At 44.4% G+C, this 27789-nt stretch overlaps 2 protein-coding genes and 1 pseudogene across 2 annotated transcripts in view; 1 reads left to right on the forward strand and 2 right to left on the reverse strand.

Annotated features, from left to right (window-relative positions):
- Positions 1 to 10987, reverse strand: part of LOC106608223 (calmodulin-1) — a 26088-nt gene extending 15101 nt beyond the window's left edge. The window contains exons 1-4 of the mRNA XM_014206055.3: positions 10924 to 10987; positions 10606 to 10763; positions 2693 to 2723; positions 1307 to 1450 (exon numbers count right to left, since the gene is read on the reverse strand). Of these exons, the coding sequence (XP_014061530.1) occupies positions 1307 to 1450; positions 2693 to 2723; positions 10606 to 10608 (178 nt within the window). The 5' untranslated portion in view covers positions 10609 to 10763; positions 10924 to 10987. The remainder of the gene's footprint in view (positions 1 to 1306; positions 1451 to 2692; positions 2724 to 10605; positions 10764 to 10923) is intronic.
- Positions 10988 to 14647: 3660 nt separating this feature from the next.
- Positions 14648 to 24038, reverse strand: LOC106608224 (26S proteasome regulatory subunit 4). Its single transcript, XM_045721091.2, has 11 exons — positions 23670 to 24038; positions 23112 to 23165; positions 22880 to 22976; positions 22336 to 22460; positions 20924 to 21109; positions 18830 to 18958; positions 16945 to 17041; positions 16509 to 16698; positions 16115 to 16266; positions 15555 to 15709; positions 14648 to 14960 (listed from the first exon to the last, which is right to left on the reverse strand). Exons 1-11 carry the CDS (start codon positions 23670 to 23672, stop codon positions 14826 to 14828), a joined length of 1323 nt encoding a protein of 440 aa, XP_045577047.1. The 5' UTR covers positions 23673 to 24038; the 3' UTR covers positions 14648 to 14825.
- Positions 24039 to 24920: 882 nt separating this feature from the next.
- On the forward strand, positions 24921 to 26407 carry LOC106608219 (uncharacterized; annotated as a pseudogene).
- The last annotated feature ends 1382 nt before the right edge of the window (positions 26408 to 27789 follow it).

A 27789-nucleotide genomic window follows, 5' to 3' on the forward strand; every position in this document is an offset into this window, starting at 1 on the left:
ATAATTGGTGGCCCTGCTGTTGAGAACAGAGAGAGAACAGAGAGACAAGGGAGAGCTTTGGATAGATACAGCGAGCCAAGCCACGGTGAGATCGATCAATATGACAGTCCGATTGACAAGGCCCCATTTACCAAAACCCTAGACGCTGACAGGACATCACCTCAGTTTGGTAGGTCTGACCAGCCACCTAGACGCTGACAGGACATCACCTCAGTTTGGTAGGTCTGACCAGCCACCTAGACGCTGACATCACCTCAGTTTGGTAGGTCTGACCAGCCACCTAGACGCTGACATCACCTCAGTTTGGTAGGTCTGACCAGCCACCTAGACGCTGACAGGACATCACCTCAGTTTGGTAGGTCTGACCAGCCACCTAGACACTGACAGGACATCACCTCAGTTTGGTAGGTCTGACCAGCCACCTAGACGCTGACATCACCTCAGTTTGGTAGGTCTGACCAGCCACCTAGACGCTGACAGGACATCACCTCAGTTTGGTAGGTCTGACCAGCCACCTAGACACTGACAGGACATCACCTCAGTTTGGTAGGTCTGACCAGCCACCTAGACGCTGACAGGACATCACCTCAGTTTGGTAGGTCTGACCAGCCACCTAGACGCTGACAGGACATCACCTCAGTTTGGTAGGTCTGACCAGCCACCTAGACGCTGACATCACCTCAGTTTGGTAGGTCTGACCGGCCACCTAGACACTGACAGGTTCCATTTCCAACATCATTAAGAGTCAAAGACCTGGTCAAAATTAGTGCACTAGAAAAGGAATAGGGTGCCATTCATGAGTCGCTGTTGACTCAGCCATAACTATCTAGGCAGGAGGGAGTTGATGGGTTGGGACAGGCGTCTTGAAGAGCTGTCACTCACCACGGTGACAGGCCTGACTCTTGTTGGTAAAGCTGACACTGTAACACTAGGACAGCGAGCTGGTACCTTCCAGCAGCCCGTAAGGCAGATAACAGTGAGGTCGTCATAAGATACCGAGAGTGACTCAGACAGGCAGAGTGACTCAGACAGGCAGAGTGACTCAGACAGGCAGAGTGACTCAGACAGGCAGAGTGACTCAACCGCTGATGGCACATTCCTAAAAAGAATATGTACTTCAGCATCCAGAGGAGATAACCAGATACGTTTAGATCCTGCAACTGCATTCATCTTCTTTTGATGACACAAGACAAGTCTCCATTACTACCCCAGCTTCCTCTGGCCACTTTCCACCAATCAGGTTTGTCTATAAGCTTCCTGTTTCCTGCCTTTCTGACATATTGAGTGTGTTTACTTCTCCACTCACCGTCAGCGTCAACCTCATTGATCATATCCTGCAGCTCAGCCTCTGTGGGGTTCTGTCCCAGCGACCTCATCACGGTGCCCAGCTCCTTGGTCGTGATGGTGCCGTCACCATCCTTGTCGAATAAGGAGAAGGCCTCTTTGAATTCTGTGAGAAGGGAGGGAGGAGAATGAAAGTCTTTCTTGGGCTGTCGCTCAAGCTTTGGTTGTGGGATGGGTATCACTTTACATGAAGCTATATTTTACAGGGAGGATGTAGAGAAAGTTAAAGGCATAAATATCATACTCCCCAGTTATGGTAATGGTACGAGGTTAGCATGTCTCGGGCCCCCCAGTTATGGTAATGGTACGAGGTTAGCATGTCTCGGGCCCCCCAGTTATGGTAATGGTACGAGGTTAGCATGTATCAGGCCCCCCAGTTATGGTAATGGTACGAGGTTAGCATGTCTCGGGCCCCCCAGTTATGGTAATGGTACGAGGTTAGCATGTCTCAGGCCCCCCAGTTATGGTAATGGTACGAGGTTAGCATGTCTCAGGCCCCCCAGTTATGGTAATGGTACGAGGTTAGCATGTATCAGGCCCCCCAGTTATGGTAATGGTACGAGGTTAGCATGTCTCAGGCCCCCCAGTTATGGTAATGGTACGAGGTTAGCATGTCTCAGGCCCCCCAGTTATGGTAATGGTGCGAGGTTAGCATGTCTCAGGTGAATGATATTTGTGTGTCTGTAACTTTCTCACGCATCATTGTTCAATATTCATTCAGGATTATCTGTAATCATGATAGCGTCCACATTAATGTTTAAGTGTTTAGAAACATATTCTATTGTTATTTACAATAAAAGTGACTCCAAAATGACAATATATTAATTACCATTCATTTCTATTGGCCACAAGATGATGTGAAACACAACCAAAACAAACAGCAAATGCATCCAACAGTTTGTAGAGTCACACGCTTGATGTTGTCATTCTGTGATATGAATATGGGACCAAATACTACACTTTTCTACTTTAATACACATAAGTGAATTTGTCCCAACAATTTTGGTCCCCTAAAATGGGGGGGACACCTATGTAGAAAAAGTGCTGTAATTTCTAAATGGTTCACCCGATATGTATGAAAATACCCTAAATTAAAGCGGACAGTCTGCACTTTAACCTCATAGTCATTGTGTTATTTCTAATCCAAAGGGCTGGAGTAGAGAGCCAAAAAAACAACAAATGTGTCACTGTCCCAATACTTTTGGAGCTCACTGTATATGTGAGTGTGTATGTGTGTGTGTGGGCGTGTATATCTGTGTGTGTGCCCTGTATGTCTGTGTGTGTGCTGTTCATTAAATGAGTCAGACGTGTTAAAAGCATGCTAGAGTGATTGCTCAGTGGTTCCTACCTGCAATCTGTTCCTCTGTTAGCTGATCGGCCTGAGGAAAAAAGAGAGGGGAGAACCAACATCACTCAATCACTAAATACCAAACTACTTAACCATGTTCTCCTGGCTGTCACCTGCACCACGGTGAGGACACTGTTCAAGGCTCAGACCAGGGACCTCTACAGACCAGGGACCTCTACAGACCAGGGACCTCTACAGACCAGGGACTTGGATGGAGAACCGGAATATCCCCCACCTTGGTCCAGACAGACAGAGGCAACCTTGGTCCAGACAGACAGAGGCAACCTTGGCCCAGACAGACAGAGGCAACCTTGGCCCAGACAGACAGAGGCAACCTTGGCCCAGACAGACAGAGGCAACCTTGGCCCAGACAGACAGAGGCAACCTTGGCCCAGACAGACAGAGGCAACCTTGGCCCAGACAGACAGAGGCAACCTTGGCCCAGACAGACAGAGGCAACCTTGGCCCAGACAGACAGAGGCAACCTTGGCCCAGACAGACAGAGGCAACCTTGGCCCAGACAGACAGAGGCAACCTTGGCCCAGACAGACAGAGGCAACCTTGGCCCAGACAGATAGAGGCAACCTTGGCCCAGATAGAGGCAACCTTGGTCCAGAGGCTAGACTAGCCTGGGATGTGTTCAGTCAGTGGACACAAAAACATATTTTTGAAACAGAAAGAGTGTTCTTATTGACCAAGCTCAGGTAGTACATATCATTTTCTCCCTTCTGAACATTACCCAGATAGAACCGACTCTGTTTAAAATGGGTTTTGTCCTATTTCCTGATTTCTAAACTTGGTCCTGGCCTGCTGTAACATGAAGAACAAAATGGCTGTAGGGGTGTATTCAGTTGGTTTGGTCTTCCTGACTACCTCCCAGTATGTTCTCTGTTAGTGCTATTTAACAGCTGAGTCAGAGGGTGTGTGTGTGTGTGTGTGTGTGTGTGTGTGTGTGTGTGTGTGTGTGAGACTTGGCAGCACTCCTTTTTAGTAGTGACCCACAGATGAATGATGTCTTTAAAATTTAGACACACACAGGGCCACAGCTTTAAAACAAACATTCACACAGTGGCAGCAGCAGCGTAGGTCTTACGAAAGCACCTAAAGCCTGTTGGTGGGTGTGGTGTGTGTGTGTATGAATGGTCAATCCCACAGGTGCCCCCCCAGATTGGGAAAACATGTTTATGATTACGGCAAACAAACCACTGACGTACCCGAGTGCCTGGTAGTGGGAAAAACAACACACACACACACACACACACACACACACACACAGTGACATTTCCCTGTATGCCAATAGTTTCCATCACCAGGTTTCCTGTGAAATGAATCACACAAAATAGCAACCAGTTCTGTCCCAAAGTAGAGGAAAGATCCTACAGTACAGTATGTGTCTAGGCTTTATATCCTACAGTACAGTATGTGTCTAGGCTTGATATCCTACAGTACAGTATGTGTCTAGGCTTGATATCCTACAGTACAGTATGTGTCTAGGCTTGATATCCTACAGTACAGTATGTGTCTAGGCTTTACATCCTACAGTACAGTATGTGTCTAGGTTTGATATCCTACAGTACAGTATGTGTCTAGGCTTTATATCCTACAGTACAGTATGTGTCTAGGCTTTATATCCTACAGTACAGTATGTGTCTAGGCTTTACATCCTACAGTACAGTATGTGTCTAGGCTTTATATCCTACAGTACAGTATGTGTCTAGGCTTTACATCCTACAGTACAGTATGTGTCTAGGCTTTATATCCTACAGTACAGTATGTGTCTAGGCTTGATATCCTACAGTACAGTATGTGTCTAGGCTTGATATCCTACAGTACAGTATGTGTCTAGGCTTTATATCCTACAGTACAGTATGTGTCTAGGCTTTACATCCTACAGTACAGTATGTGTCTAGGCTTTACATCCTACAGTACAGTATGTGTCTAGGCTTTACATCCTACAGTACAGTATGTGTCTAGGCTTGATATCCTACAGTACAGTATGTGTCTAGGCTTGATATCCTACAGTACAGTATGTGTCTAGGCTTGATATCCTACAGTACAGTATGTGTCTAGGCTTTACATCCTACAGTACAGTATGTGTCTAGGTTTGATATCCTACAGTACAGTATGTGTCTAGGCTTTATATCCTACAGTACAGTATGTGTCTAGGCTTTATATCCTACAGTACAGTATGTGTCTAGGCTTTACATCCTACAGTACAGTATGTGTCTAGGCTTTATATCCTACAGTACAGTATGTGTCTAGGCTTTACATCCTACAGTACAGTATGTGTCTAGGCTTTATATCCTACAGTACAGTATGTGTCTAGGCTTGATATCCTACAGTACAGTATGTGTCTAGGCTTGATATCCTACAGTACAGTATGTGTCTAGGCTTTACATCCTACAGTACAGTATGTGTCTAGGCTTTACATCCTACAGTACAGTATGTGTCTAGGCTTTATATCCTACAGTACAGTATGTGTCTAGGCTTTATATCCTACAGTACAGTATGTGTCTAGGCTTTACATCCTACAGTACAGTATGTGTCTAGGCTTTATATCCTACAGTACAGTATGTGTCTAGGCTTGATATCCTACAGTACAGTATGTGTCTAGGCTTGATATCCTACAGTACAGTATGTGTCTAGGCTTGATATCCTACAGTACAGTATGTGTCTAGGCTTGATATCCTACAGTACAGTATGTGTCTAGGCTTGATATCCTACAGTACAGTATGTGTCTAGGCTTGATATCCTACAGTACAGTATGTGTCTAGGCTTGATATCCTACAGTACAGTATGTGTCTAGGCTTTACATCCTACAGTACAGTATGTGTCTAGGCTTTACATCCTACAGTACAGTATGTGTCTAGGCTTGATATCCTACAGTACAGTATGTGTCTAGGCTTGATATCCTACAGTACAGTATGTGTCTAGGCTTGATATCCTACAGTACAGTATGTGTCTAGGCTTTATATCCTACAGTACAGTATGTGTCTAGGCTTTACATCCTACAGTACAGTATGTGTCTAGGCTTTATATCCTACAGTACAGTATGTGTCTAGGCTTTACATCCTACAGTACAGTATGTGTCTAGGCTTTACATCCTACAGTACAGTATGTGTCTAGGCTTGATATCCTACAGTACAGTATGTGTCTAGGCTTGATATCCTACAGTACAGTATGTGTCTAGGCTTTATATCCTACAGTACAGTATGTGTCTAGGCTTTACATCCTACAGTACAGTATGTGTCTAGGCTTTACATCCTACAGTACAGTATGTGTCTAGGCTTTACATCCTACAGTACAGTATGTGTCTAGGCTTTACATCCTACAGTACAGTATGTGTCTAGGCTTTACATCCTACAGTACAGTATGTGTCTAGGCTTTATATCCTACAGTACAGTATGTGTCTAGGCTTTACATCCTACAGTACAGTATGTGTCTAGGCTTGATATCCTACAGTACAGTATGTGTCTAGGCTTGATATCCTACAGTACAGTATGTGTCTAGGCTTGATATCCTACAGTACAGTATGTGTCTAGGCTTTATATCCTACAGTACAGTATGTGTCTAGGCTTTATATCCTACAGTACAGTATGTGTCTAGGCTTTATATCCTACAGTACAGTATGTGTCTAGGCTTTATATCCTACAGTACAGTATGTGTCTAGGCTTTACATCCTACAGTACAGTATGTGTCTAGGCTTTATATCCTACAGTACAGTATGTGTCTAGGCTTTACATCCTACAGTACAGTATGTGTCTAGGCTTTACATCCTACAGTACAGTATGTGTCTAGGCTTTACATCCTACAGTACAGTATGTGTCTAGGCTTTACATCCTAGAGTACAGTATGTGTCTAGGCTTTACATCCTACAGTACAGTATGTGTCTAGGCTTGATATCCTACAGTACAGTATGTGTCTAGGCTTGATATCCTACAGTACAGTATGTGTCTAGGCTTGATATCCTACAGTACAGTATGTGTCTAGGCTTTATATCCTACAGTACAGTATGTGTCTAGGCTTTATATCATACAGTACAGTATGTGTCTAGGCTTGATATCCTACAGTACAGTATGTGTCTAGGCTTGATATCCTACAGTACAGTATGTGTCTAGGCTTGATATCCTACAGTACAGTATGTGTCTAGGCTTTATATCCTACAGTACAGTATGTGTCTAGGCTTTATATCCTACAGTACAGTATGTGTCTAGGCTTTACATCCTACAGTACAGTATGTGTCTAGGCTTTATATCCTACAGTACAGTATGTGACTAGGCTTTATATCCTACAGTACAGTATGTGACTAGGCTTTATATCCTACAGTACAGTATGTGTCTAGGCTTTATAGATAGATCTGTGTCTATTCAATATCTGGGGTTTGAGAACACTAAACATAGACCTGCCTTAGTCAACATGAATGGTCACGTGACACCATGACACAACCACCACTCCTAGCGTAGGCATACTGTGTGTGTGAGGGTTCCCTTGTGATAAGGTCTGTTGGTTTTGATAAATCACACAGAGTAATGGAGAAGGGGATTCATCTGAAGTCCTAGACCTCAAATGACATTACTTTGTTTTGGAGATGCTCTTTAACTTCGGCTGATAGCGAAATACTCTCTACATGGCTCTGATGCTGCATCACTGGCCCAGGTCCATACATTAGCTGACGTGATTCAATAAAATGGAGGACAATAGCCTTTGCTTTCATTTCCTCATTCTTCCTGTCTCCCTCGTTCTCTCCATCTGTGAGGTTTGTGAAATGTTGTGTGTCTCTCTAACTGTTCTTCCCTCTGAAAGGCTGGGCGTTGGGTGGGTTCAGTGGCAGAGATCCTGTGGCTGTTTCTCAGACAGTTAGGCCTCACCGTGCTGCTGCGCAGCCAGGCCTACACCGGCCCATCCCTTCCCTTGCCTTTCCATGACTGGGCCTCACAGTACTGCTGTGCGACCAGGCCTTCTCCAGCCCTTCCCTTCCTTGCCTTTCCATGACTTGGCCTCACAGTGCTGCTGCGCGACCAGGCCTTCTCCAGCCCTTCCCTTCCTTGCCTTTCCATGACTTGGCCTCACAGTGCTGCTGCGCGACCAGGCCTTCTCCAGCCCTTCCCTTTCCTTTGGCTTGGCATGGCTGGGTCTGCTTGGAACCAGGCCCACACTCCTACTACAGGCCTTTCCTCTCTGGGGCTCCCTCCCTCCCTCTCTCTCTCTTTTGGCCAGTCTAGCAGGAAGGCAACAGGGGCTGGGTGGATGTAGCAATCTGTTGGTAGGCAGCAAAGTAGTGGTGAATTTACACAACACAGAGCAACCCCAACAACCACAGACACACACACCCTCTGATTCACCGTGTCCCATGGACATGAGGGTGTTGTGCCAACCTCAGTATGGGACTAGAGACAGGACTCAACAGGCTCACACACAGCACCCCCCCCCCCCCCCCCCTTAGGTTCCAATACAGGTTTGGGCTTACAGCAGTATCCTACAGGAGAAACTAGCTAGCTCAGTTTGGTATGCAGTGCACCATTCTTCTCAAACATCATTGACAAGGCGTCTCTACTCGCTAGGCTACAGTTTTACAGCAGTAGGCTACAGGAGAGTGTAGGTGGTGTGAGCGGAGGCACCGTCAGCGGAGGCACCATACCGTATATGGACTATGCAAACCAACAGGCCTCTTTCAAAGGACCTGCTTCCCCTATAGCTTATGAATATGACTCATAACAAAGGAAACCCTTAGTCCCCGGGGAAACACTATACACCCAAACTTTTCTACTGGCAGGCTTTTCAGCTCATGATGTGCTGTACACGTCTTCTCTTTTAGTCCAGCGGGTCACCAACCAGCAACACCAGTAGCTAACTAACTGCTGCCTGCAGGATAGGACCAGGCCACCATATTGACCTGAGTGGTGGTTTGAGTTCAGTCTACAACTGGGTCGTGTTCATTTGGGCACACAAGGGAAAACTTCTTGCAACGGAAAAATGAAAAATAACATTATTATTGGAGTCCCTCCCTGTTTCAGTCAGTTTGGTGCCTAATGAACACAATTCTGATAGCAGTTTACAGACTGACCCACCCATGCCTGGATGGGGCCATTTGCCAAGCAAATAAATGATTCAATGCACTGGATCAGATGTCCTCTAAGTTACTCCATATGCACCAGCAAACAAGGCGGGAACAGGAATAGGATAGGCCCGTTTACACTCGGACTACTTACATGACACTTCCATCTCAATAGAGACACACTGTTTGCACTTCAATAGCTGTATTGTGTTGGAGTGTACCTACACAGAGGTTAACGCACAGATTAAACTTTTCAAACGCGCAATTTATATACTCCAATTACTACAGTGGTATGCAACATGAAACCTACGGCATGCCGTGGTTCAAAACCATATATGGGATATTTGTTCACACAGAGAAAAATGTAGTTTATGTCTTGACTTCTCCAGAGCTGTGAACGATCCATAGGGCAGAAAATCAATATACTGATTGGGAGAGGCCTTTCGCTGCTTCAACACACCCTGGCTGCATCACTTCCACATCAGGACTGACATTTGACCGAGAGATGCTTTTTATATGGAATTTAATGAACTCGATTCCAACATTGTGGACTGTTTGATGTTTGACAGTTATACAGTGAAGTTTGAAATGCATTTCTGATTTAGTCTGATAATAATTCCCATAAAACCATTTTGTTCACTGCAAACGGATTTGATAAGGAAGACAAACAAATACTGTATTCTGCATTTAAATTAATTTATTCCTACCAAACAGACTCAAGACTGAACAGCTGTTGACGTTCTTGCCTAGGCTACTGTACAGTAGGCTGCCTATGTGACCGCCAAACAGCTTTGGCGACTCGATGAAACGACAAGCATCATAGCATTTGCATTGAGAATTTGCAAAAGACAACCAAATCAGTCGGCATTACATTGACAAACGGAGCGAGAAGAAGCGTGTGAAACATTCTAACTACCGTACTGTAGAACGCCAGCCGGCCAAACTATATACAATGTTGCAATTTGTCTGATCCCCCATTTGAGGTAGATGTTGGGATTTCTGTTACGGATCAGAGGCGATAGATAGTTGCAATTATCATCACCATCATCATCATAGTCTCTAGGCAGCAAGACAGACAGCACGATGATGCAACATCGACAAAAGCAACTAATAGACCTATCGAACCACTGAATAGATTCATTTGCCTCAAAATGAGATGAATCTTAATCAATATCATACAGGAGTTGATATATGTAACTCGATCGCCAATTAATAAAACGGGTTATCAATCATAGACATACTTGACATTATCAGCAGCATAGCTACAAGGGCTTGTCACTCGTGTAGCACTACCCCATATTCGTAGCGCGCTACTACATTCCAGCCTACACACAGAGACTCTGACATTTAATAACTTTTAGCTACATATCTATGCTGTAATCATCTAGTAAAACTTGCTAGTTATCCCGATGCTATTAATCTAATCGAATAATTCATTCAATCTGCACTGTGCAGCAACATGGGGCATGATAGCTACATGTGATGAAGTATCTATCATTGGCTCCATGCCCCGATATAGCCATCGAGCCAGCTAATATGCCCTAAGAATTGCGCAGTTATCGCGGAATCCCCGCTCCATCTTATGTATTGTATCGCCACTGAAAACGTCCCTCCAAATCTAATCAACTCATCCTCGAGGCTAAATTAAAAAAAATCCCATGCAACGACATAATAGCTGCAAAATAGCACGCTTTTTGATCGTCCTAATTTCAATCCCGGTCAAATAAAATGCTGTAAATCTATGAATGGCAAAATAGAGGATTTCCTCAAATCTTTAGCAATACCCTCATTCATTTCCCGTTATATCGTGGCATTGAATGCATTGACAAATGATCTAAAAAGGAATGAAAATACATACCATGTTTGATGGATCTGGGCTGATTATCTGTGCAGCAGACTACGAGTGATCTCGTTCTTCAGATGGACTTTCCACTAGCGGGACGGATGTGTACACCCGCCGTGGTTACAATGGGTCCATGTATCCTTCCGCGGCCCTAGCCCAGCATGTACTAGTGGCTACAAGGGATACAGCTTTTGTTACCATTTACTTTTCGTAGCAGGTTTACAATTTACGCAGCAGGTTAGAATAATTAATGTACCAGGTTAGGATGATCAGGTTAAAGTTAGGAAAAGCTACATCTATGGTTAGCTCAAATAAAAAGTAAAAAAAATATACCTTTGAAGTCTATTTGACAAAAGCTGTATGCCATCTAGACACCACCCCAGCCTGTTCACTCACTTCCTTATTTCTCCAACTGCAGATAGTGTTTAAGTCCCTCCCACTACAAGACGGAGACACGTCAATCACAGGACCGCCCTGCGTCTTCTGTAGCTAGCAGGCCTGTTGTGCACATTGTAGACTGCACATCCCCTCATTTCAATTCTGATTTGCGCCATAGCAGGTGCAACTCTCCATACACTACGGCAAGAATAGCCAAGAACATTATAAGAGTCACCAAGGTCATTTGAGACAGTCCTTGGTGTGTTATTATTTTATTAGGGATGTAACCCTGAGCTGCCTAATCGAGATCTACCTCATCGGCGCCCGGGGCACAGTGGGTTAACTTCCTTGTCAGCTCGGGGATTCGATCCTGCAACCTTTCGATCACTGACCCAATGCTCCTACCTGCCGCCCCTATTATAGGTTTTGCTAATTCTAAACTATATGTCTCATTCAAGTCAAATGCACAATTTACAAACCTTGCCCTAAATACAACATATTAGGCCTATAACCTGTGCAAAAATAATGCCTCCTCGTGAATAAGGACAGGGGAACCTCATATACCCTGTATATTGACGCAAAGACATAATTAATCACGCTACATCAACAAGTGAGCCGGTGAATAACTGAGAAATACATTTCGCATTAGTTACATTATGACTATCAATGATACTTCGAAAGGCCATAAAATCAAACTAAACTTTTAGGTCTCTTCTCTAGTACAAAACTTCTACATTGGACTATTTTACTATAGCGGAAGGATACTCGTAGTGTATAAAGTCGCTACCTGGCTGACGCTGGATCATTTGCAGTGTCGTTATGTGACGCTGCGTCTGATTGGTTAGAGCAGACCCGCAATATTATGTATTGGCCGCAAGTATTGGCTAGGTCGGACCTGCATTGCACCAGTAGCGCTAGATGGAAATCCCATAAATATAACAAAGTTAAAACCTATACGATTAACGCACATTGTTTGTCCAAACAGCTCATTTTGTTAGAGATGGAGATTACATTGTGGTTTACTAAAAGCTTTGGAAATGTAAGTATTTTGTGACAGCGGAAAGGACTACCGGGCAGACAAGTGCTGCTGAGATTCTATGCTGGGAGGTGCAATACTTTCCATTGGATGATACGCTACCTACTAGAAAATCATGTATAAATGGAAGAATGGAGCAGCATCGTTGCGGTGGTGTAAATGCCGTTAATGGGGAAAACACTGCTCTCTATATTTTATTTGAGAAGTTTTGCCTGCATAATAGTCCGTATGTTGTGTTTGTTGCTTAAATTGTAAATTCTACCTATTGCCTAGTGAGTTGAGTAGGCTAAATATCAAATGTTTCAATGAAGGCTATTTTAGGATTGGCATAGGCTACAGTAGCTTATTCTGCAGATGGTGTTCAATTTCTGAAGGCAAATGTCAGATTTTATGCGACATTTGTTGGCCAAGAAGTGTGACCAGCCGAATTCTCATGTCCAGTCTGTTGTCAGTGCACTTTTTATAAAAAACACGCAGTTAAGGCGCCACCTTGTGGTGGATGATGAGAATGATCTCTCCCTCTGGCCACAAAGAAATCAATTTCAGATCAATTCAATCTGTCAGAACATTAGTCTTTTAATAATTTATGAAGTCTCCGCCTGAAATGACGTTTTTTTTTTTAAGTCAGCTTCAAAACAGACTGAAGAGATGTCCTCGGATACAGCATGTCCATGATCTTTACCTCTTCAGTTGACTGAGACATTGAAAGGTCAACCTCCATATCTGCCAATGACTCCACCCTAGAGAGAGAGAGAGAGATTCCACCTGTCTCTCTATTCCCACTCTGTCAGTTGACCCGTCAAATCTCAGTTCAGTGGTACACTGTGCATTTGTCATCAATAAAAAATTATGAATATGAAATGTCCAGAGCATAGAAACAAGAACAAGATGGTTAACCTTTGTCCTTTGACACTCCCACACTATATAGGCTTTATTACACAGTAATAACTGGGGGGGCTAACACCACAGTCTAAGGCACTAGAGGCGTCACTACAGACCCAGGTTCGATTCCAGGCTGTATCACAACCGGCTGTGATTTGTGCTGCGCCCTATGGGACTCCCATTGGCCCAGCATCGTCCGGGTTAGGCCGTCATTGTAAATAATTTCTTCACTGACTGGCCAAGTTAAATAAAAATAAAAAACAGCAGTAGTTATAAGCACATAGGCTAGGCCTACACATTCACAACCAACCGTCTCCCCTGCCTGCAGGCCTGGTGTGGCTCAGCTGTCACCTTCAGTTATTATCTGTGGCAGGCCAACCGTCTCCCCTGCCTGCAGACCTGGTGTGGCTCAGCTCAGTCACCCTCAGTTATTATCTGTGGCAGGCCAACCGTCTCCCCTGCCTGCAGACCTGGTGTGGCTCAGCTCAGTCACCCTCAGTTATTATCTGTGGCAGGCCAACCGTCTCCCCTGCCTGCAGACCTGGTGTGGCTCAGCTCAGTCACCCTCAGTTATTATCTGTGGCAGGCCAACCGTCTCCCCTGCCTGCAGACCTGGTGTGGCTCAGCTCAGTCACCCTCAGTTATTATCTGTGGCAGGCCAACCGTCTCCCCTGCCTGCAGACCTGGTGTGGCTCAGCTCAGTCACCCTCAGTTATTATCTGTGGCAGGCCAACCGTCTCCCCTGCCTGCAGACCTGGTGTGGCTCAGCTCAGTCACCCTCAGTTATTATCTGTGGCAGGCCAACCGTCTCCCCTGCCTGCAGACCTGGTGTGGCTCAGCTCAGTCACCCTCAGTTATTATCTGTGGCAGGCCAACCGTCTCCCCTGCCTGCAGACCTGGTGTGGCTCAGCTCAGTCACCCTCAGTTATTATCTGTGGCAGGCCAACCGTCTCCCCTGCCTGCAGACCTGGTGTGGCTCAGCTCAGTCACCCTGTTATTATCCGTGGCAGGCCAACCGTCTCCCCTGCCTGCAGACCTGGTGTGGCTCAGCTCAGTCACCCTGTTATTATCCGTGGCAGGCCAACCGTCTCCCCTGCCTGCAGACCTGGTGTGGCTCAGCTCAGTCACCCTGTTATTATCCGTGGCAGGCCAACCGTCTCCCCTGCCTGCAGACCTGGTGTGGCTCAGCTCAGTCACCCTGTTATTATCTGTGGCAGGCCAACCGTCTCCCCTGCCTGCAGACCTGGTGTGGCTCAGCTCAGTCACCCTGTTATTATCCATGGCAGGCCAAAGGTCTCATTCCAGTGTTGCATTTGAACTGTGTGACTGATTTAATAAGGGGATGTCAGAGAGAAAGAGGGCAGGGCTGCATACAGCATTTTCACTCAAGCAAGTGTTGTGTGGAGTACAAAGTTACACTTGGCCCCACATCAAGAGCAATTAAATCAATGTTGCTTTTCTGCTGCATGTGTCAAATGAACTGCAGTGGCTCAGCCGCAAAAACAAGACGTCTTAGTTTGTGAACATTAACATATGAAGATTATTACTGGAGTTAATGAACCACAGTTATTGAATTCACCCACAGGTGGGTATGATGCACACCGTATGCCAAGTAACACTGCTTCTACTGTAGCCTAGATTTCCAGGCTTCTCCAAACGGTTAGACGCTGGCTACACAACACTACCTCTACTAAAGAGAGATAACATGGAGGGGAATATATAATCATATATGGGACAATGAATAACAACACTTCTCTCACATTCAAATTCTTGTATTTATTGTCTGTCATATCATAGCACATAAAGGTAGACAGTGGGAGTGTTGAGTCCAACGTAACATGCAACAAATTATATCAAAACTCCGTTCTGTGAGGAGACAGCCAGACTCCTCTCTTTCACACTGTGGAAAGGTCAGGGGTTATAGGTCAGAGGTTATAGGTTAGAGGTACAGGCCCTCCGGTGTGCCCTCCTGTTTCTTGTACAGCACATTCTCCTTGGACTTCTTGAAGTCTTCGTTGGTGACCTTCATCCTGCGCTCTCTCAGGGCCATGAGGCCAGCCTCAGTACAGATGGCCTGTAGGATGAGAAGACAGGTTAGTCTCAGAAGATTGTGGCTTTCAAATACAGATAGGAATGTAACAGAAAAAGGGCCCTGTTCAGACGGTTTCAAACTGTATCCTCGTCTCCATTTCTTTAAAATATCACTGATTTAACATGGTAAAATAGATGTAGTGGGAACATAGGACTGAGGTAAGAACAAAGGCTGTATTGTAAATGTAAAGAGCTGTCACAAGAGGGCAGCACTGTCAAGTCAATGGGAGCTTATGTTCCAAACATCGTACTCTGGTGTACCTCGAGGCACTGTGTTCTACAGTCCTGTTTCAAGGTGGTTTTCAAACATCTGTAACGCAACACTCAGGGCTAAAAAACACACAACATTCAATTGAAACCAATAGAGGCCGGTCGTTTTTGGGCATGCACAGTGCTTGACTGGGGGGCCTACCTCACATAAGTATTGGTAGTGGAAACCCTGGACAGCCATAGTGTGTGTTTGAGATGGACTACATTACAGTCAGACTGCGCAGAACTACTAATGACCCTGCATCCTGAAGAAGTGCATCTGGCCTACAGTGGTGGTAGTAGAGGAAACCCTGGCCAGCCATATTACCTTGATGTCAGCTCCTGATAGGTCATCTTTAGCTAAGATCAGGTCGTCCAGGGTGACGTCGTCTGCTACGGTCATCCTGCTGGTGTGGATGTTGAAGATCCTCCGCTTGGTCTTCTCATCAGGCAGAGGGAACTCTATCTTCCTGTCAATACGCCCTGGAAGAACCACATAACCAGGGGGTGAGGAAGGCATGGAACATCACTAAGAGAATGGCTGTTCGGGTCTACTCATTTTGATTCTAGAATAGAATACTTATTGAAATGGACTCAGTGTGTGGAGATAAAGGTTGCTTTGCTCAAATGGCTTCAGTGAACGATGTTGCTTTTAATTTGAGTTGTGTAGAAGAGTTGAGAGCTCCATCTGTTGTTCACTAATAAAAAGGTCAAGAGATAGAGTTCAGAATGAGGAAATTAATCTGCATTCATTTTATAGTAGAATCTCGGTCCTCAATATACAGTATATACATATACTGAGGTCGTTTTATCCCTGTCTACAGGTCCATTTAAATATCAAATATGAAAATAGGCTCCATTTTTCAGATGCTGCTGAGAGCATCTTACCAGGCCTGATGAGGGCAGGGTCCAGAGTCTCTATCCTGTTGGTGGCCATGATCACCTTCACATCTCCTCTAGAGTCAAAACCATCCAGCTGGTTGAGAAGCTCCAGCAAAGTCCTCTGAATCTCCCGTTCTCCTCCAGAGTTAGAGTCATATCTTTGAGTGAGAGAAACACACAGTGGATAGTCAGAGTAGAGAAACATTCCTGGGTTGTATTCATTAGGGCACACAACAGAGGAAGATCTAAAATGTTTTACAATGGAAAATAAACATTTGTGTCCAGGTAGTCCTTCTCTGTTTCAGTCCGTTTCCTTCCACTTCTGTGCCTAATGAACACAACTCTGGTCTTTCAAGAGCCCTGGTGTTACCAGTGGATCCAGCTGGAAGTATTTTAGTACCTTTTAGTGCCGATGGCGTCTATCTCATCGATGAAGACGATGGATGGTGCGTGTTCCTCTGCCACCCTGAACAGCTCTCTGACCAGCTTGGGCCCGTCCCCCAGGTACTTCTGAATCAGCTCAGAGCCCACCACACGCAGGAACGTAGCTGACGTCTGGTTGGCCACCGCCTTGGCCAGCAGGGTCTTACCTAACACAGAGAGACAAACAGGCTCACACCGTTCATTACGTCATAGGATTTCAATGTCTGTTTCCCTGTACATACTGCTCGTTGCTATGCTCGTCTCAGGGATTATGTACGTTGTTTTGGTCCTTCTTGTTGTGTAAACAGTTTTGAGCAACATTGGAAATAATTTCCTCTTGAATAACCAGGAACATTTTTCTAAAACAACTTTGTGTAGAAGAATGTGAATTGTTAAATAAGGATCTAACTCACCAGTGCCAGGTGCTCCATAGAGGATGACTCCTTTAGGAGGCTTGATGCCCATCTCCTCATAGTACTCAGGGTGGGTGAGAGGCAGCTCCACGGACTCCTACACAACATCAACTGTTATTATGGCAGTTACCATAAAATGTATAGTGTTAACCTGTTAGGGCTAGGGGGCAGCATTTGCACGTCTGGATAAAAAAAATGTACCCGATTTAATCTGGTTACTAATCCTACCCAGTAACTACAATATGCATATACTTATTATATATGGATAGAAAACACTCTAAAGTTTCTAAAACTGTTTGAATGGTGTCTGTGAGTATAACAGAACTCATTTGGCAGGCAAAACCCTGAGACATTTTCTGACAGGAAGTGGATACCTGATGTGTTGTATTGACTTTAAACCTATCCCATTGAAAAACACAGGGGCTGAGGAATATTTTGGCACTTCCTATTGCTTCCACTAGATGTCACCAGCCTTTACAAAGTGTTTTGAGTCTTCTGGAGGGAGATCTGACCGAACAAGAGCCATGGAACGATGATGTCCCATTAGACACCTGGCGCGCGAGTTCATGTTGGGTACCCTCGTTCCAATACGTTATAAAAGAGTATGCATTCGTCCACCTTGAATATTATTCATGTTCTGGTTAAAAAAGGCCCTAATGATTTATGCTATACAACGTTTGACATGTTTGAACGAACGTAAATATATTTTTTCCCCTCGTTCATGACGAGAAGTCCGGCTGGCTTAGATCATGTGCTAACAAGACGGAGATTTTTGGACATAAATGATGAGCTTTTTTGAACAAAACTACATTCGTTATGGACCTGTGATACCTGGAAGTGACATCTGATGAAGAGAATCAAAGGTAATGGATTATTTACATAGTATTTTCGATTTTAGATCTCCCCAACATGATGGCTAGTCTGTATCGCAACGCGTATTTTTCTGGGCGCAGTGCTCAGATTATTGCAAAGTGTGATTTCCCAGTAAGGTTATTTTTAAATCTGGCAAGTTGATTGCGTTCAAGAGATGTAAATCTATAATTCTTTAAATGACAATATAATATTTTACCAATGTTTTCTAATTTTAATTATTTAATTTGTGACGCTGACTTGACTGCCGGTTATTGGAGGGAAACGATTTCCTCAACATCAATGCCATAGTAAAACGCTGTTTTTGGATATAAATATGAACTTGATAGAACTAAAAATGCATGCATTGTCTAACATAATGTCCTAGGAGTGTCATCTGATGGAGATTGTAAAAGGTTAGTGCATCATTTTAGCTGGTTTTATGGTTTTGGTGACCCTGTCTTTGAATTGACAAAACATTACACACAACTCTTGTAAATGTACTGTCCTAACATACTCTAAATTTATGCTTTCGCCGTAAAACCTTTTTGAAATCGTAAAACGTGGTTAGATTAAGGAGATGTTTATCTTTCAAATGGTGTAAAATAGTTGTATTTTTGAAAAATTTGAATTTTGACATTTATTTGGATTCAAATTTGCCGCTCTTGAAATGCACCTGCTGTTGATGGAGTGCACCACGGGTGGCACGCTAGCGTCCCACCTAGCCCATAGAGGTTAACGAGCATGTGGAGTATGTCCCTCCCCTCTCAGGCTGTATATACTGGTTAGTTACAGGGTAAAGACATGGTTATTGCCACTGGTAGTTACTGTGTTATAGCTTGTAGTGTTATAAAGTCTATGTAATGTAGTGTTATGGAGTCTGTTATGTAGTGTTATAGAGCCAATTTTATGTAGGGTGATGCCCTCTACTCTGTTGTACCTTGATCATGTGGATCTGGCTGTCCAGTTCTCCTATGTCAGATAGTAGCTGTGTTATAAAGCCTTATGTAGTATTATAAAGGCTGTGGTCTTGTACCTTGATCTCCTGGATCTGGCTGTCTAGACCTCCTATGTCAGCGTAGGTCTCCTGAGGGGCCTTCTCCACCTTCATCACTGTGACCAGGGGATCAGTGTCGTCCATCAGGACACCAATCACAGCATGGACCTAGAGGACAAACATGGAACAGAGTCAATCAACGTCCCTCACTACTCAACCCACACATAATAACAGAAATACTTTCCCCCACACAATGGGGACTTCGGCTTAACACACTTATTTTGTCAAAGATTAAAAACATCCCGGATTACAATGCAATTAATTAATGTCAAAACTATTAACGACAACAAAAAGCCAAATTCAGAGGCTACATTCCTGACTACGGGTAGACAATCTCTTTACTTCGTGGTTGAGTAGTACAGAGCAGATATAAACTCAGCAAAAAAATAAACGTCCCCTTTTCAGGACCCTGTCTTTCAAAGATAATTCATACAAATCCAAATAACTTCACAGATCTTCATTGTAAAGGGTTTAAACACTGTTTCCCATGCTTGTTCAATGAACCATAAACAATTAATGAACATACACCTGTGGAACGTTCGTTAAGACACTAACATCATACAGACGGTAGGCAATTAAGGTCACAGTTATGAAAACTTAGGACACTAAAGAGGCCTTTCTACTGACTCTGAAAATCACCAAAAGAAAGATGCCCAGGGTCCCTGCTCATCTCTGTGAACGTGCCTTAGGCATGCTGCAAGGAGGCATGAGGACTGCAGATGTGGCCAGGGCAATAAATTGCAATGTCCGTACTGTGAGACGCCTAAGACAGAGCTACAGGCAGACAGCTGATCGTCCTCGCAGTGGCAGACCACGTGTAACAACACCTGCACAGGATCGGTACATCAAACCTGTGGGACAGGTACAGGATGGCAACAACAACTGCCCGACTTACACCAGGAACGCACAACCCCTCCATCCGTGCTCAGACTGTCCGCAATAGGCTGAGAGAGGCTGGCCTGAGGGCTTGTAGGCCTGTTGTAATGGAGGGCCTCTCCAGACATCACTGGCAACAACGTCTCCTATGGGCACAAACCCACTGTCGCTGGACCAAACAGGACTCGCAAAAAGTGCTCTTCACTGACGACTCGCGGTTTTGTCTCACCAGGGGTGATGGTCGGATTCGCGTTTACCGTCGAAGGAAAGAGCGTTACACCGAGGCCTGTACTCTGGAGCGGGAATCGATTTGGAGGTGGAGGGTCTGTCATGGTCTGGGGCGGTGTGTCACAGCATCATTGGACTGAGCTTGTTGTCATTGCAGGCAATCTCAATGCTGTGCGTTACAGGGAATACATCCTCCTCCCTCATGTGGTTCCCTTCCTGCAGGCTCATCCTGACATGACCCTTCAGCATGACAATGTCACCAGCCATACTGCTCGTTCTGTGCGTGATTTCCTGCAAGACAGGAATGTCAGTGTTCTGCCATGGCCAGCGAAGAGCCCAGATCTCAATCCCATTGAGCACGTCTGGGACCTGTTGGATTGGAGGGTGAGGGCTAGGGCCATCCCCCCCAGAAATGCCCGGGAACTTGCAGGTGCCTTGGTGGAAGAGTGGGGTAACATCTCACAACAAGAACGGGCAAATCTGGTGCAGTCCATGAGGAGGAGATGCACTGCAGTACTTGCAGCTGGTGGCCACACCAGATACTGACTGTTACTTTTGATTTTGACCCCCCCCCCCCGTTCTAAGTTTTCATAACTGTGACCTTAATTGCCTACCGTCTGTAAGCTGTTAGTGTCTTAACGATCGTTCCACAGGTGCACGTTCATTAATTGTTTATGGTTCATTGAACAAGCATGAGAAACAGTGTTTAAACCCTTTACAATGAAGAGCTGTGAAGTTATTGGATTTTTACAAATTACCTTTGAAAGACAGGGTCCTGAAAAAAGGACATTTCTTTTTTTGCTGATTTTATATGTCAGTACCTTGTGGTTGAGCAGTACAGAGCAGATATCTCAGTACCTTGTGGTTGAGCAGTACAGAGCAGATATCTCAGTACCTTGTGGTTGAGCAGTACAGAGCAGATATCTCAGTACCTTGTGGTTGAGCAGTACAGAGCAGATATCTCAGTACCTTGTGGTTGAGCAGTACAGAGCAGCCGGGTTCCAGCAGGTCTTTGTCTACGAAGGAGAGGATGCTGACATAGTGCTCTGACCCTACTGACGTAGACACGATGGCATGGTTGTCATCGATGATCTCCTCCAGGTTCCCCACAGACATGGGTGTTCCCCTCAGGTCATCCACCTTGGACCTCTCCTCCTGCAGAACAGACACAGGAAATGCATGGAAGACAACTTATGAGTTGAATTGACATAGCCTAAGGCAGGTTTCTCAAGTAAATCAAGTGATTCATTATTATCCAGTGAAAAGAGAAATTAATTTAGCAAACAGACACAGATATGTGGTTGTCCCACCTAGCCATCTTAAGACGAATGCACTAACTAAGTGGCTCTGAATAAGAATGTTGGCTAAATTACAAAAAATATACATTTAAGTAAAATGTCCTACAGAGTTTACTGTATCAGTACCATTTCTCCTTTAGTGGTTTCATCTGATAAACTACAGTAATATAGTATTATATATACATATACACATAAATATGGTATTATACACTCAGCGGCCAGTTTATTAAGTACACCCATCTAGTACCGGGTCGGACACGCCTTTGCCTCCAGAACAGCCTGAATTCTTCGATGAATGGAAACGTGACTCAATTGGTATCAAGGAACCTAATGTGTGCCAGGTAAACATTCCCCACACCATTACACCACCTCTACCAGACTGTACCATTGACACCAGGCAAGATGGGGCCATGGACTCATCCTGCTTACGCCAAATCTTGACTCTGCCATCAACAGGAACCAGGATTCGTCGGACCAAGCGATGTTTTCCACTCAATTGTACAGTGTTGGTGATTGCGTGCCCACTGGAGCCGCTTCTTCTTGATTTTAGGAATGGAACCTGGTGTGGTCGTCTGCTGCAATAGCCCACCCATAACAAGGATCAACAAGCTGTGTGTTCCGAGAGACCATTCTGCACACCACTGTTGTTCTGCACCGTTATTTGCCTGTTTGTGGCCTGCCTGTTAGCTTACACAAATCTTGACAGTCTCCTTCGATCTCTCATCACTGAGCTGTTTTCGCCCACAGGACTGCCCCTGACTGGATGTTTTTTGTTTGTCGCACCATTCTCAGTAAATTCTAGATACTGTCGTGGATAAAAAGCCCAGGAGGCCGGACGTTTCTGAGATACTGAAACCGACGCGCCTGGCACCGACGATCACGCCACGCTCAGAGTCACTTAGGTCACTCATTTTGACCATTCTAACGTTCAATCAAACAAAAACTGAATGCCCCGATGCCTGTTTGCCTGCTTTAACTAGCAAGCCACGGCCATGTGGCTCACTGTCTGTAGGAACTAACCATTTTCGTGAACAGGATGGTGTACCTAATAAAGTAATATATATATATATCTGTAGTCAATACTTCCTGTTTTTCCTCCAGCGGTTTCATCTGCTCCTGGTTCCTGATGAACTCCTCCTCCATCAGCAGGTAGTCTTTGATCCTCTCCTGCTTCAGCAGCTTCAGACGGCAGTGGGTGTGAGGGGTGACTGCATATGTCAGGGGGAAACACACATAGCATACGTCAGGGGGAAGCACACAACAGGCAGCCCAGGGACCAAAACCGTCCCACAAGTGATTATTTTTGCCCACCCAAAGTTCCTGGGTAGTTTTGGTCTAAAAAGACTGACATCACCAGGAATCGCCCCAAAAAATGTGTTTCGGAAATCTGTTCCCAAGTATTCCCACAAATAAAAAGATATGTTATGGCCCCCGGGGCTGAATCTAGTTGCCTACCTTTGCCATACATTATGAATATTGTTTCTCTTGACAAGCGAGTGAGTAAGAAATTACAAAGCTAGAGTTAGGAATGACATACAGAAAAACACATAAAACACCAAGCTAGATATTGATAGGTAAATGGTTATCTTTCTAAATAACCCAAGTGAGGGGACATTAGTAACACTACCTAAAGGTAGCTTGCTGGCCGCATCTGGTCCCTTGCTCTTCTTCTTCCTCTTCCCAACTCTGGTGGGGATGGGAGGCTCATACTTCTTCTTCTTGTCCTGTTGACATATGATATGGTGACATGTTTTGTGGCAGTAGAATAATGCAGGTTAACACAGAAATCTGAAAGATCCAGCTGGTAGCTATGGAGATGGTGTTGTCAGAGGCTCTGATTGTTGCCATGTCATGCTCACCTTGTCATCCTTCTTGCCTCCACCAGGTCCATGGCCCCCACTTTGGCTTTGACCCTGAAATCATAAACACACACATTAACTACATATCCTGGAGGTAGAACCAATCAATCGATGCACCTTGAATAAGGCTTATTGTTGGTAACGTTAGACTTCATTAGCTAGCTGACATCTTTAGTTACTTTAAGTTGGCCACAGACTCAACATCGAGTACTAAATGGCCAGAGTACGATGATTAACTGCGATTCGTAATCGCCGCTATGTATTTCCTGATCGGGGAATCAACATGCTAGCTAGTTAGCTACCGGCAAACTGAACGCTGCAACGCTATTCAACGTAAGAGTTAACAGCTAGCTAACGTTAGCTAGCTAGCTACGGTAGCTGACAATAATGAAGGTTTTATACAACGAATGCGTTTAAAAAATGTAACAAATACATAATATCGTGTTTTATGTATAAATGAAAAAGCTACATCTTTAATATCAAGCTACAAAATGTGGTAAATCTTCGTAATATCTCATGAAAACATGAGACAGAATTTTTTTTTGCTTGCTCACTCACCATTGTTGCGTGTCTCTCTAAATTGACGTCACTACGGTCGGTAAGGGATCTCGCATGAAAACTTCACGAGACTTCGTTGATCTTCTTCGATTGGGTTTAAAGGGAGTTAGCATCCAATGTTAATGGTGCATTACCGTCACCAACTGGGCGGGGTAATGAATAAGAACAAAAAAACTATTTCGGGAAAGGGGGAAAACGACATCATACAAAATTAAACACGTCAACTAAGAAAACCCATCTCACTTCTTCAAATCACAAGTCCACTCCAAAATACATTCCTACACAGGCTCAGAGGACTGTGATGACGGAACATTCACCAACAGGATTTTTTGCACGGCCTCGGCTGTGAAATCACAAAGACCCAAAAACGTTCAGCGGCATTCACAATGATTCAAATTTTCTTCTTCTCCACTTGTACTGTACAGTTTATGACCACTGTAATAAAAAATACAAAGTCCACCTTTTTAACATGTAGCATTTCACTATCCCTCAGTTGACGAGGCTTCATTGATCCAATGGCAACCACCTTCTTCTTCTTCCTTCGTCTTGGTTTGCACTGTGCAGTTTATAACCAATGCAATAAATGATACAAAGTCCACCTTTTTGTCACGATCCCGTTGGCGAGTAGCATTTACTGGTTTCTTTAATCCATCTACCATGGTTTCTTCAACGTTACTCCCTTCTTCCACCCTGGATAGGAGACAAACTGGGCAGTTCTTACTCTTGTCACCTCGGACTCCTTCACCCTATTAGGGCACTTCATGAATTTGGGCACATGCTCGCCACCACAACTGCGTCATTTTGTCTCCACAGGCAAACAATACTTCTCCTGTCTAAAAACACTTGACACATGTCCAAATAGTTTACATTTATCACACTAGATGGGTTTTGGCACGAAGGCTCTTACAGGGTATCTCACATAACCCAAATATACAGTACCAGTCAAAAGTTTGGACATACCTACTCATTGAAGGGTTTTCTTGATTTTTTAAATTATTTTCTACATTGTAGAATAATAGTGAAGACATCAAAACGATGAAATAACACATATGGAATCATGTAGTAACCAAAAAAAGTGTTAAACAAATCAAAATATATTTTATATTTGAGATTCTTCAAAGTAGCCACCCTTTGCCTTGATGACAGCTTTGCACGCGCTTGGCATTCCCTCAACCAGCTTCATGAGGTAGTCACCTGGAATGCATTTCAATTAACAGGTGTGCCTTGTTAATTAAAAGTTAATGCATTTCATTCCCCAACAAGCTGGTTGATGTGGCTCTGGATCGGCACCACGTCCCAGGCAAGATCAGGGATCTTATACTGAACTACTAAAAATAGTTTCAGTTTGAGAGTCACATCTGGGTCCACAACAACGGAATGGCACAGGCTTGAGAAAGGAATCATCACGGATTGCATCATTTCAGTGAAACTGTTCGCCCTTGCCATATCAGCTGAGGTGGTCTGGCGTGTGACACCCCCCTATCAGAGCTTTCATGGACGACTTGACTTTGACAGTAACATCTGTCCCAGGGAGTAGGTGGATTCTGAAGGGGTTGGAGAAGCTTGGCACCTGGGCATGGATGAACTTAAAGCCAGCGAAGTCTAGATCCCTGGTGCTGAAGATGGGGAAAACAGTGGACAAGTTCCGCTTCATCATTCAAGACACACAGATCCCATCCGTCACAGAGAAACTGGTAAAGAGTCTGGCCAAGCTGTTTCACAGCAGCCTGAGAGATACATCATCCATCAAGACATCCAACCAGGAGCTAGAGGCGTGGTTGACTGCACTGGACAAGTCAGGTTTACCTTGCAAGCTCAAGGCCTAGATATACCAACATGGTGTCCAGCTACGAAGGCTTTGAGAGAAGAGTCAGCAGCTACCTCTGCAAATGCCTGGGATTACCGTGAAGACTGAGCAGCATCGCCCTGTACAGTCAGAAGAACAACTGAAGCTACCCATCAGCAGCCTGAATGAGGAATTCATGTTGACCCGTACAAGGGAGGTGCTGCAATACAGGGAGACAAGACGAAAGTCTCCTAGGCTGGTATAGAGGTGAGGACAGGAAGTAGAGTGCTCAGAATGCAGGGGAGCAGGCTAAGTCACGGCTATGGCACAGCGGCTATGGCCTTGGTAGCATTACAACACCAAGCTACGACAAGGCCCAAGGGAAAGACAGGTGGAAGCTGGTGCAGGAGGAAGTGTGAGCAGCAGTCAAGGACGGAGCCAGCAGGAACATTGGTAATAACCAATGTTTCAACAGCAAGCTGTCTTCATCAGGGTATAGTCGATGTCCTACTAAGCACATCTAACCTGTTCTGCTGGGGTAAGGCTGATTCACCATCTGCTGTGCCTAAAGAGAGGAACCCTTGAGTACATCCTCAGCTGCTGCTCAAAAGCCATAGGTGAGGGTCGCAACCGCTGGTGCAACGACCTGGTGCTTAAAGCCATAGCAGTGGGATCAGCCACTGAAAGGGCCTTCGACCAGTGAAGCAGGTTATCGCATTCGTCAGAGCCGGAAAAAAGCCAACACCAGCTCGACAGGTCTTCTCGCAACTGCTCAAGGCTAGTAGCTGAAAGTCAACCTGGGAAGGCTGCTTAAGTCCCAGACATCATCACAGCGATGACACAGAAGCCAGACATAGTCCTGCTTTCCAAAAGCTCCATGACTAGGGCTGTGGCGGTCATGACATTTTCTCAGCTGCTGATTGTCAAGCATGGCAAATTGACCATTAATTAACATTACATTTACATTACATTTTAGTCATTTAGCAGACGCTCTTATCCAGAGCGACTTACAGTTGTGAATGCATACATTTCATACATTTTTTATTATTATTTTATTTATTTTTATTTATTTTTTGTACTGGCCCCCCGTGGGAATCAAACCCACAACCCTGGCGTTGCAAACACCATGCTCTACCAACTGAGCCACAGGGAACATGTTTAACATCTCCTGGCTTCCACGCAAAGCCTACAAGCCACTGATGCAGACCTTTGGGACATCTACATTTGAAAAAGTCTAAGAAATCCATTTAATATAGCCTACACCTGCACAATAAATCTATTATTTATTTTAGACATGTCTAAAGAAGCATGATATGAAGACAATTTCAGAAGAACAGAATAGCATACTCTGAGTTGTCCTTATGTTAGGCCCTGATCTGGCTACACTAGTTCATTTAGCAGACAAGATTTGGTTAGAATTCCATGACTTTATTTTATAGTATGAAGGCATCTCACCTCCAAAGTAGGCTACAAGTGAAGACAGACACATCAGGGTCGCAACAGTGCATGTCTTTCTTACAGAATTTCAAGGCCCAAATTGAAATGCTAGAACTGTCCACATTTACTTTTCGTCAACTAACAAGAATAGTCCTAACAAACAGCAAAAGCACTAGCCTATGTCAATCTACTATCCCCCATAGTACACAAGTTGACCTATTTTATTGGTCAACTTATCCTTCTGTGCGAGAAATAAATATTCCAAACATACTCTGGAACAGTTGTGGGATGTGATAGATCCCAAATTATTACAACCACTTGCATCAAAAAACCTTTTAAAAGCAATGAGGCTGATGCAACAGCTCAGAATGTTTAGCTTAAAATGTTGATCAACTATTGGGCTATTTCTACACATTATAAGCGTAGCAATGCGCACCACGCCAGTAGGCTATAAATGCAAATGTTCCAAAATACAATCAATTAGCAGGAAAACACCATTCTCAAAAGTGACCGCAAATGCTATTATGCATGTAATGTTTTATTATAAAGGTGCATTTTTATGGTGAACATTATCTTCCCCAAACTTGAAACTCAAATGCCGCCTATGTATACCAGTTAGGCTCTATATCAGTTGCAAAGCGAATTAATGTGTTTCATTTTAAGAAGTTATTTGGCCACTTTACTTGTGATACAACCTTATCAAAATATATAGGCCTATGGGCTAGGTTACATGAGGTGTGCCACTATGATTTGAAAAAGTCGCAAGAAATGTAATGCGCTGTTTCTTGCCTTACTGCACATGCTGTCATCTATGCACTTAAATAGCGAATGGAGGATGCTATTCCCGTGGTTCATTTTCATGCCAGACAGGTTTGCTATACTCCTGTTGTAAAGTGA

Source organism: Salmo salar, chromosome 06 (genome assembly GCF_965601325.2).
Source record: "Salmo salar chromosome 06, fSalSal1, whole genome shotgun sequence".
In the NCBI taxonomy this organism is placed as follows: Eukaryota; Metazoa; Chordata; class Actinopteri; order Salmoniformes; family Salmonidae; genus Salmo; species Salmo salar.

What these genes read in the sequence shown, in the direction of transcription:
- LOC106608224 (XM_045721091.2), bottom strand. An exon ending in GGCCAGCAAGCTACCTTTAG is followed by an intron (nt 22,461 to 22,879) that starts GTAGTGTTACTA and finishes TGACATATGCAG; the next exon opens with TCACCCCTCACACCCACTGC. An exon ending in CGCTGGAGGAAAAACAGGAA is followed by an intron (nt 21,110 to 22,335) that starts GTATTGACTACA and finishes TCTGTTCTGCAG; the next exon opens with GAGGAGAGGTCCAAGGTGGA.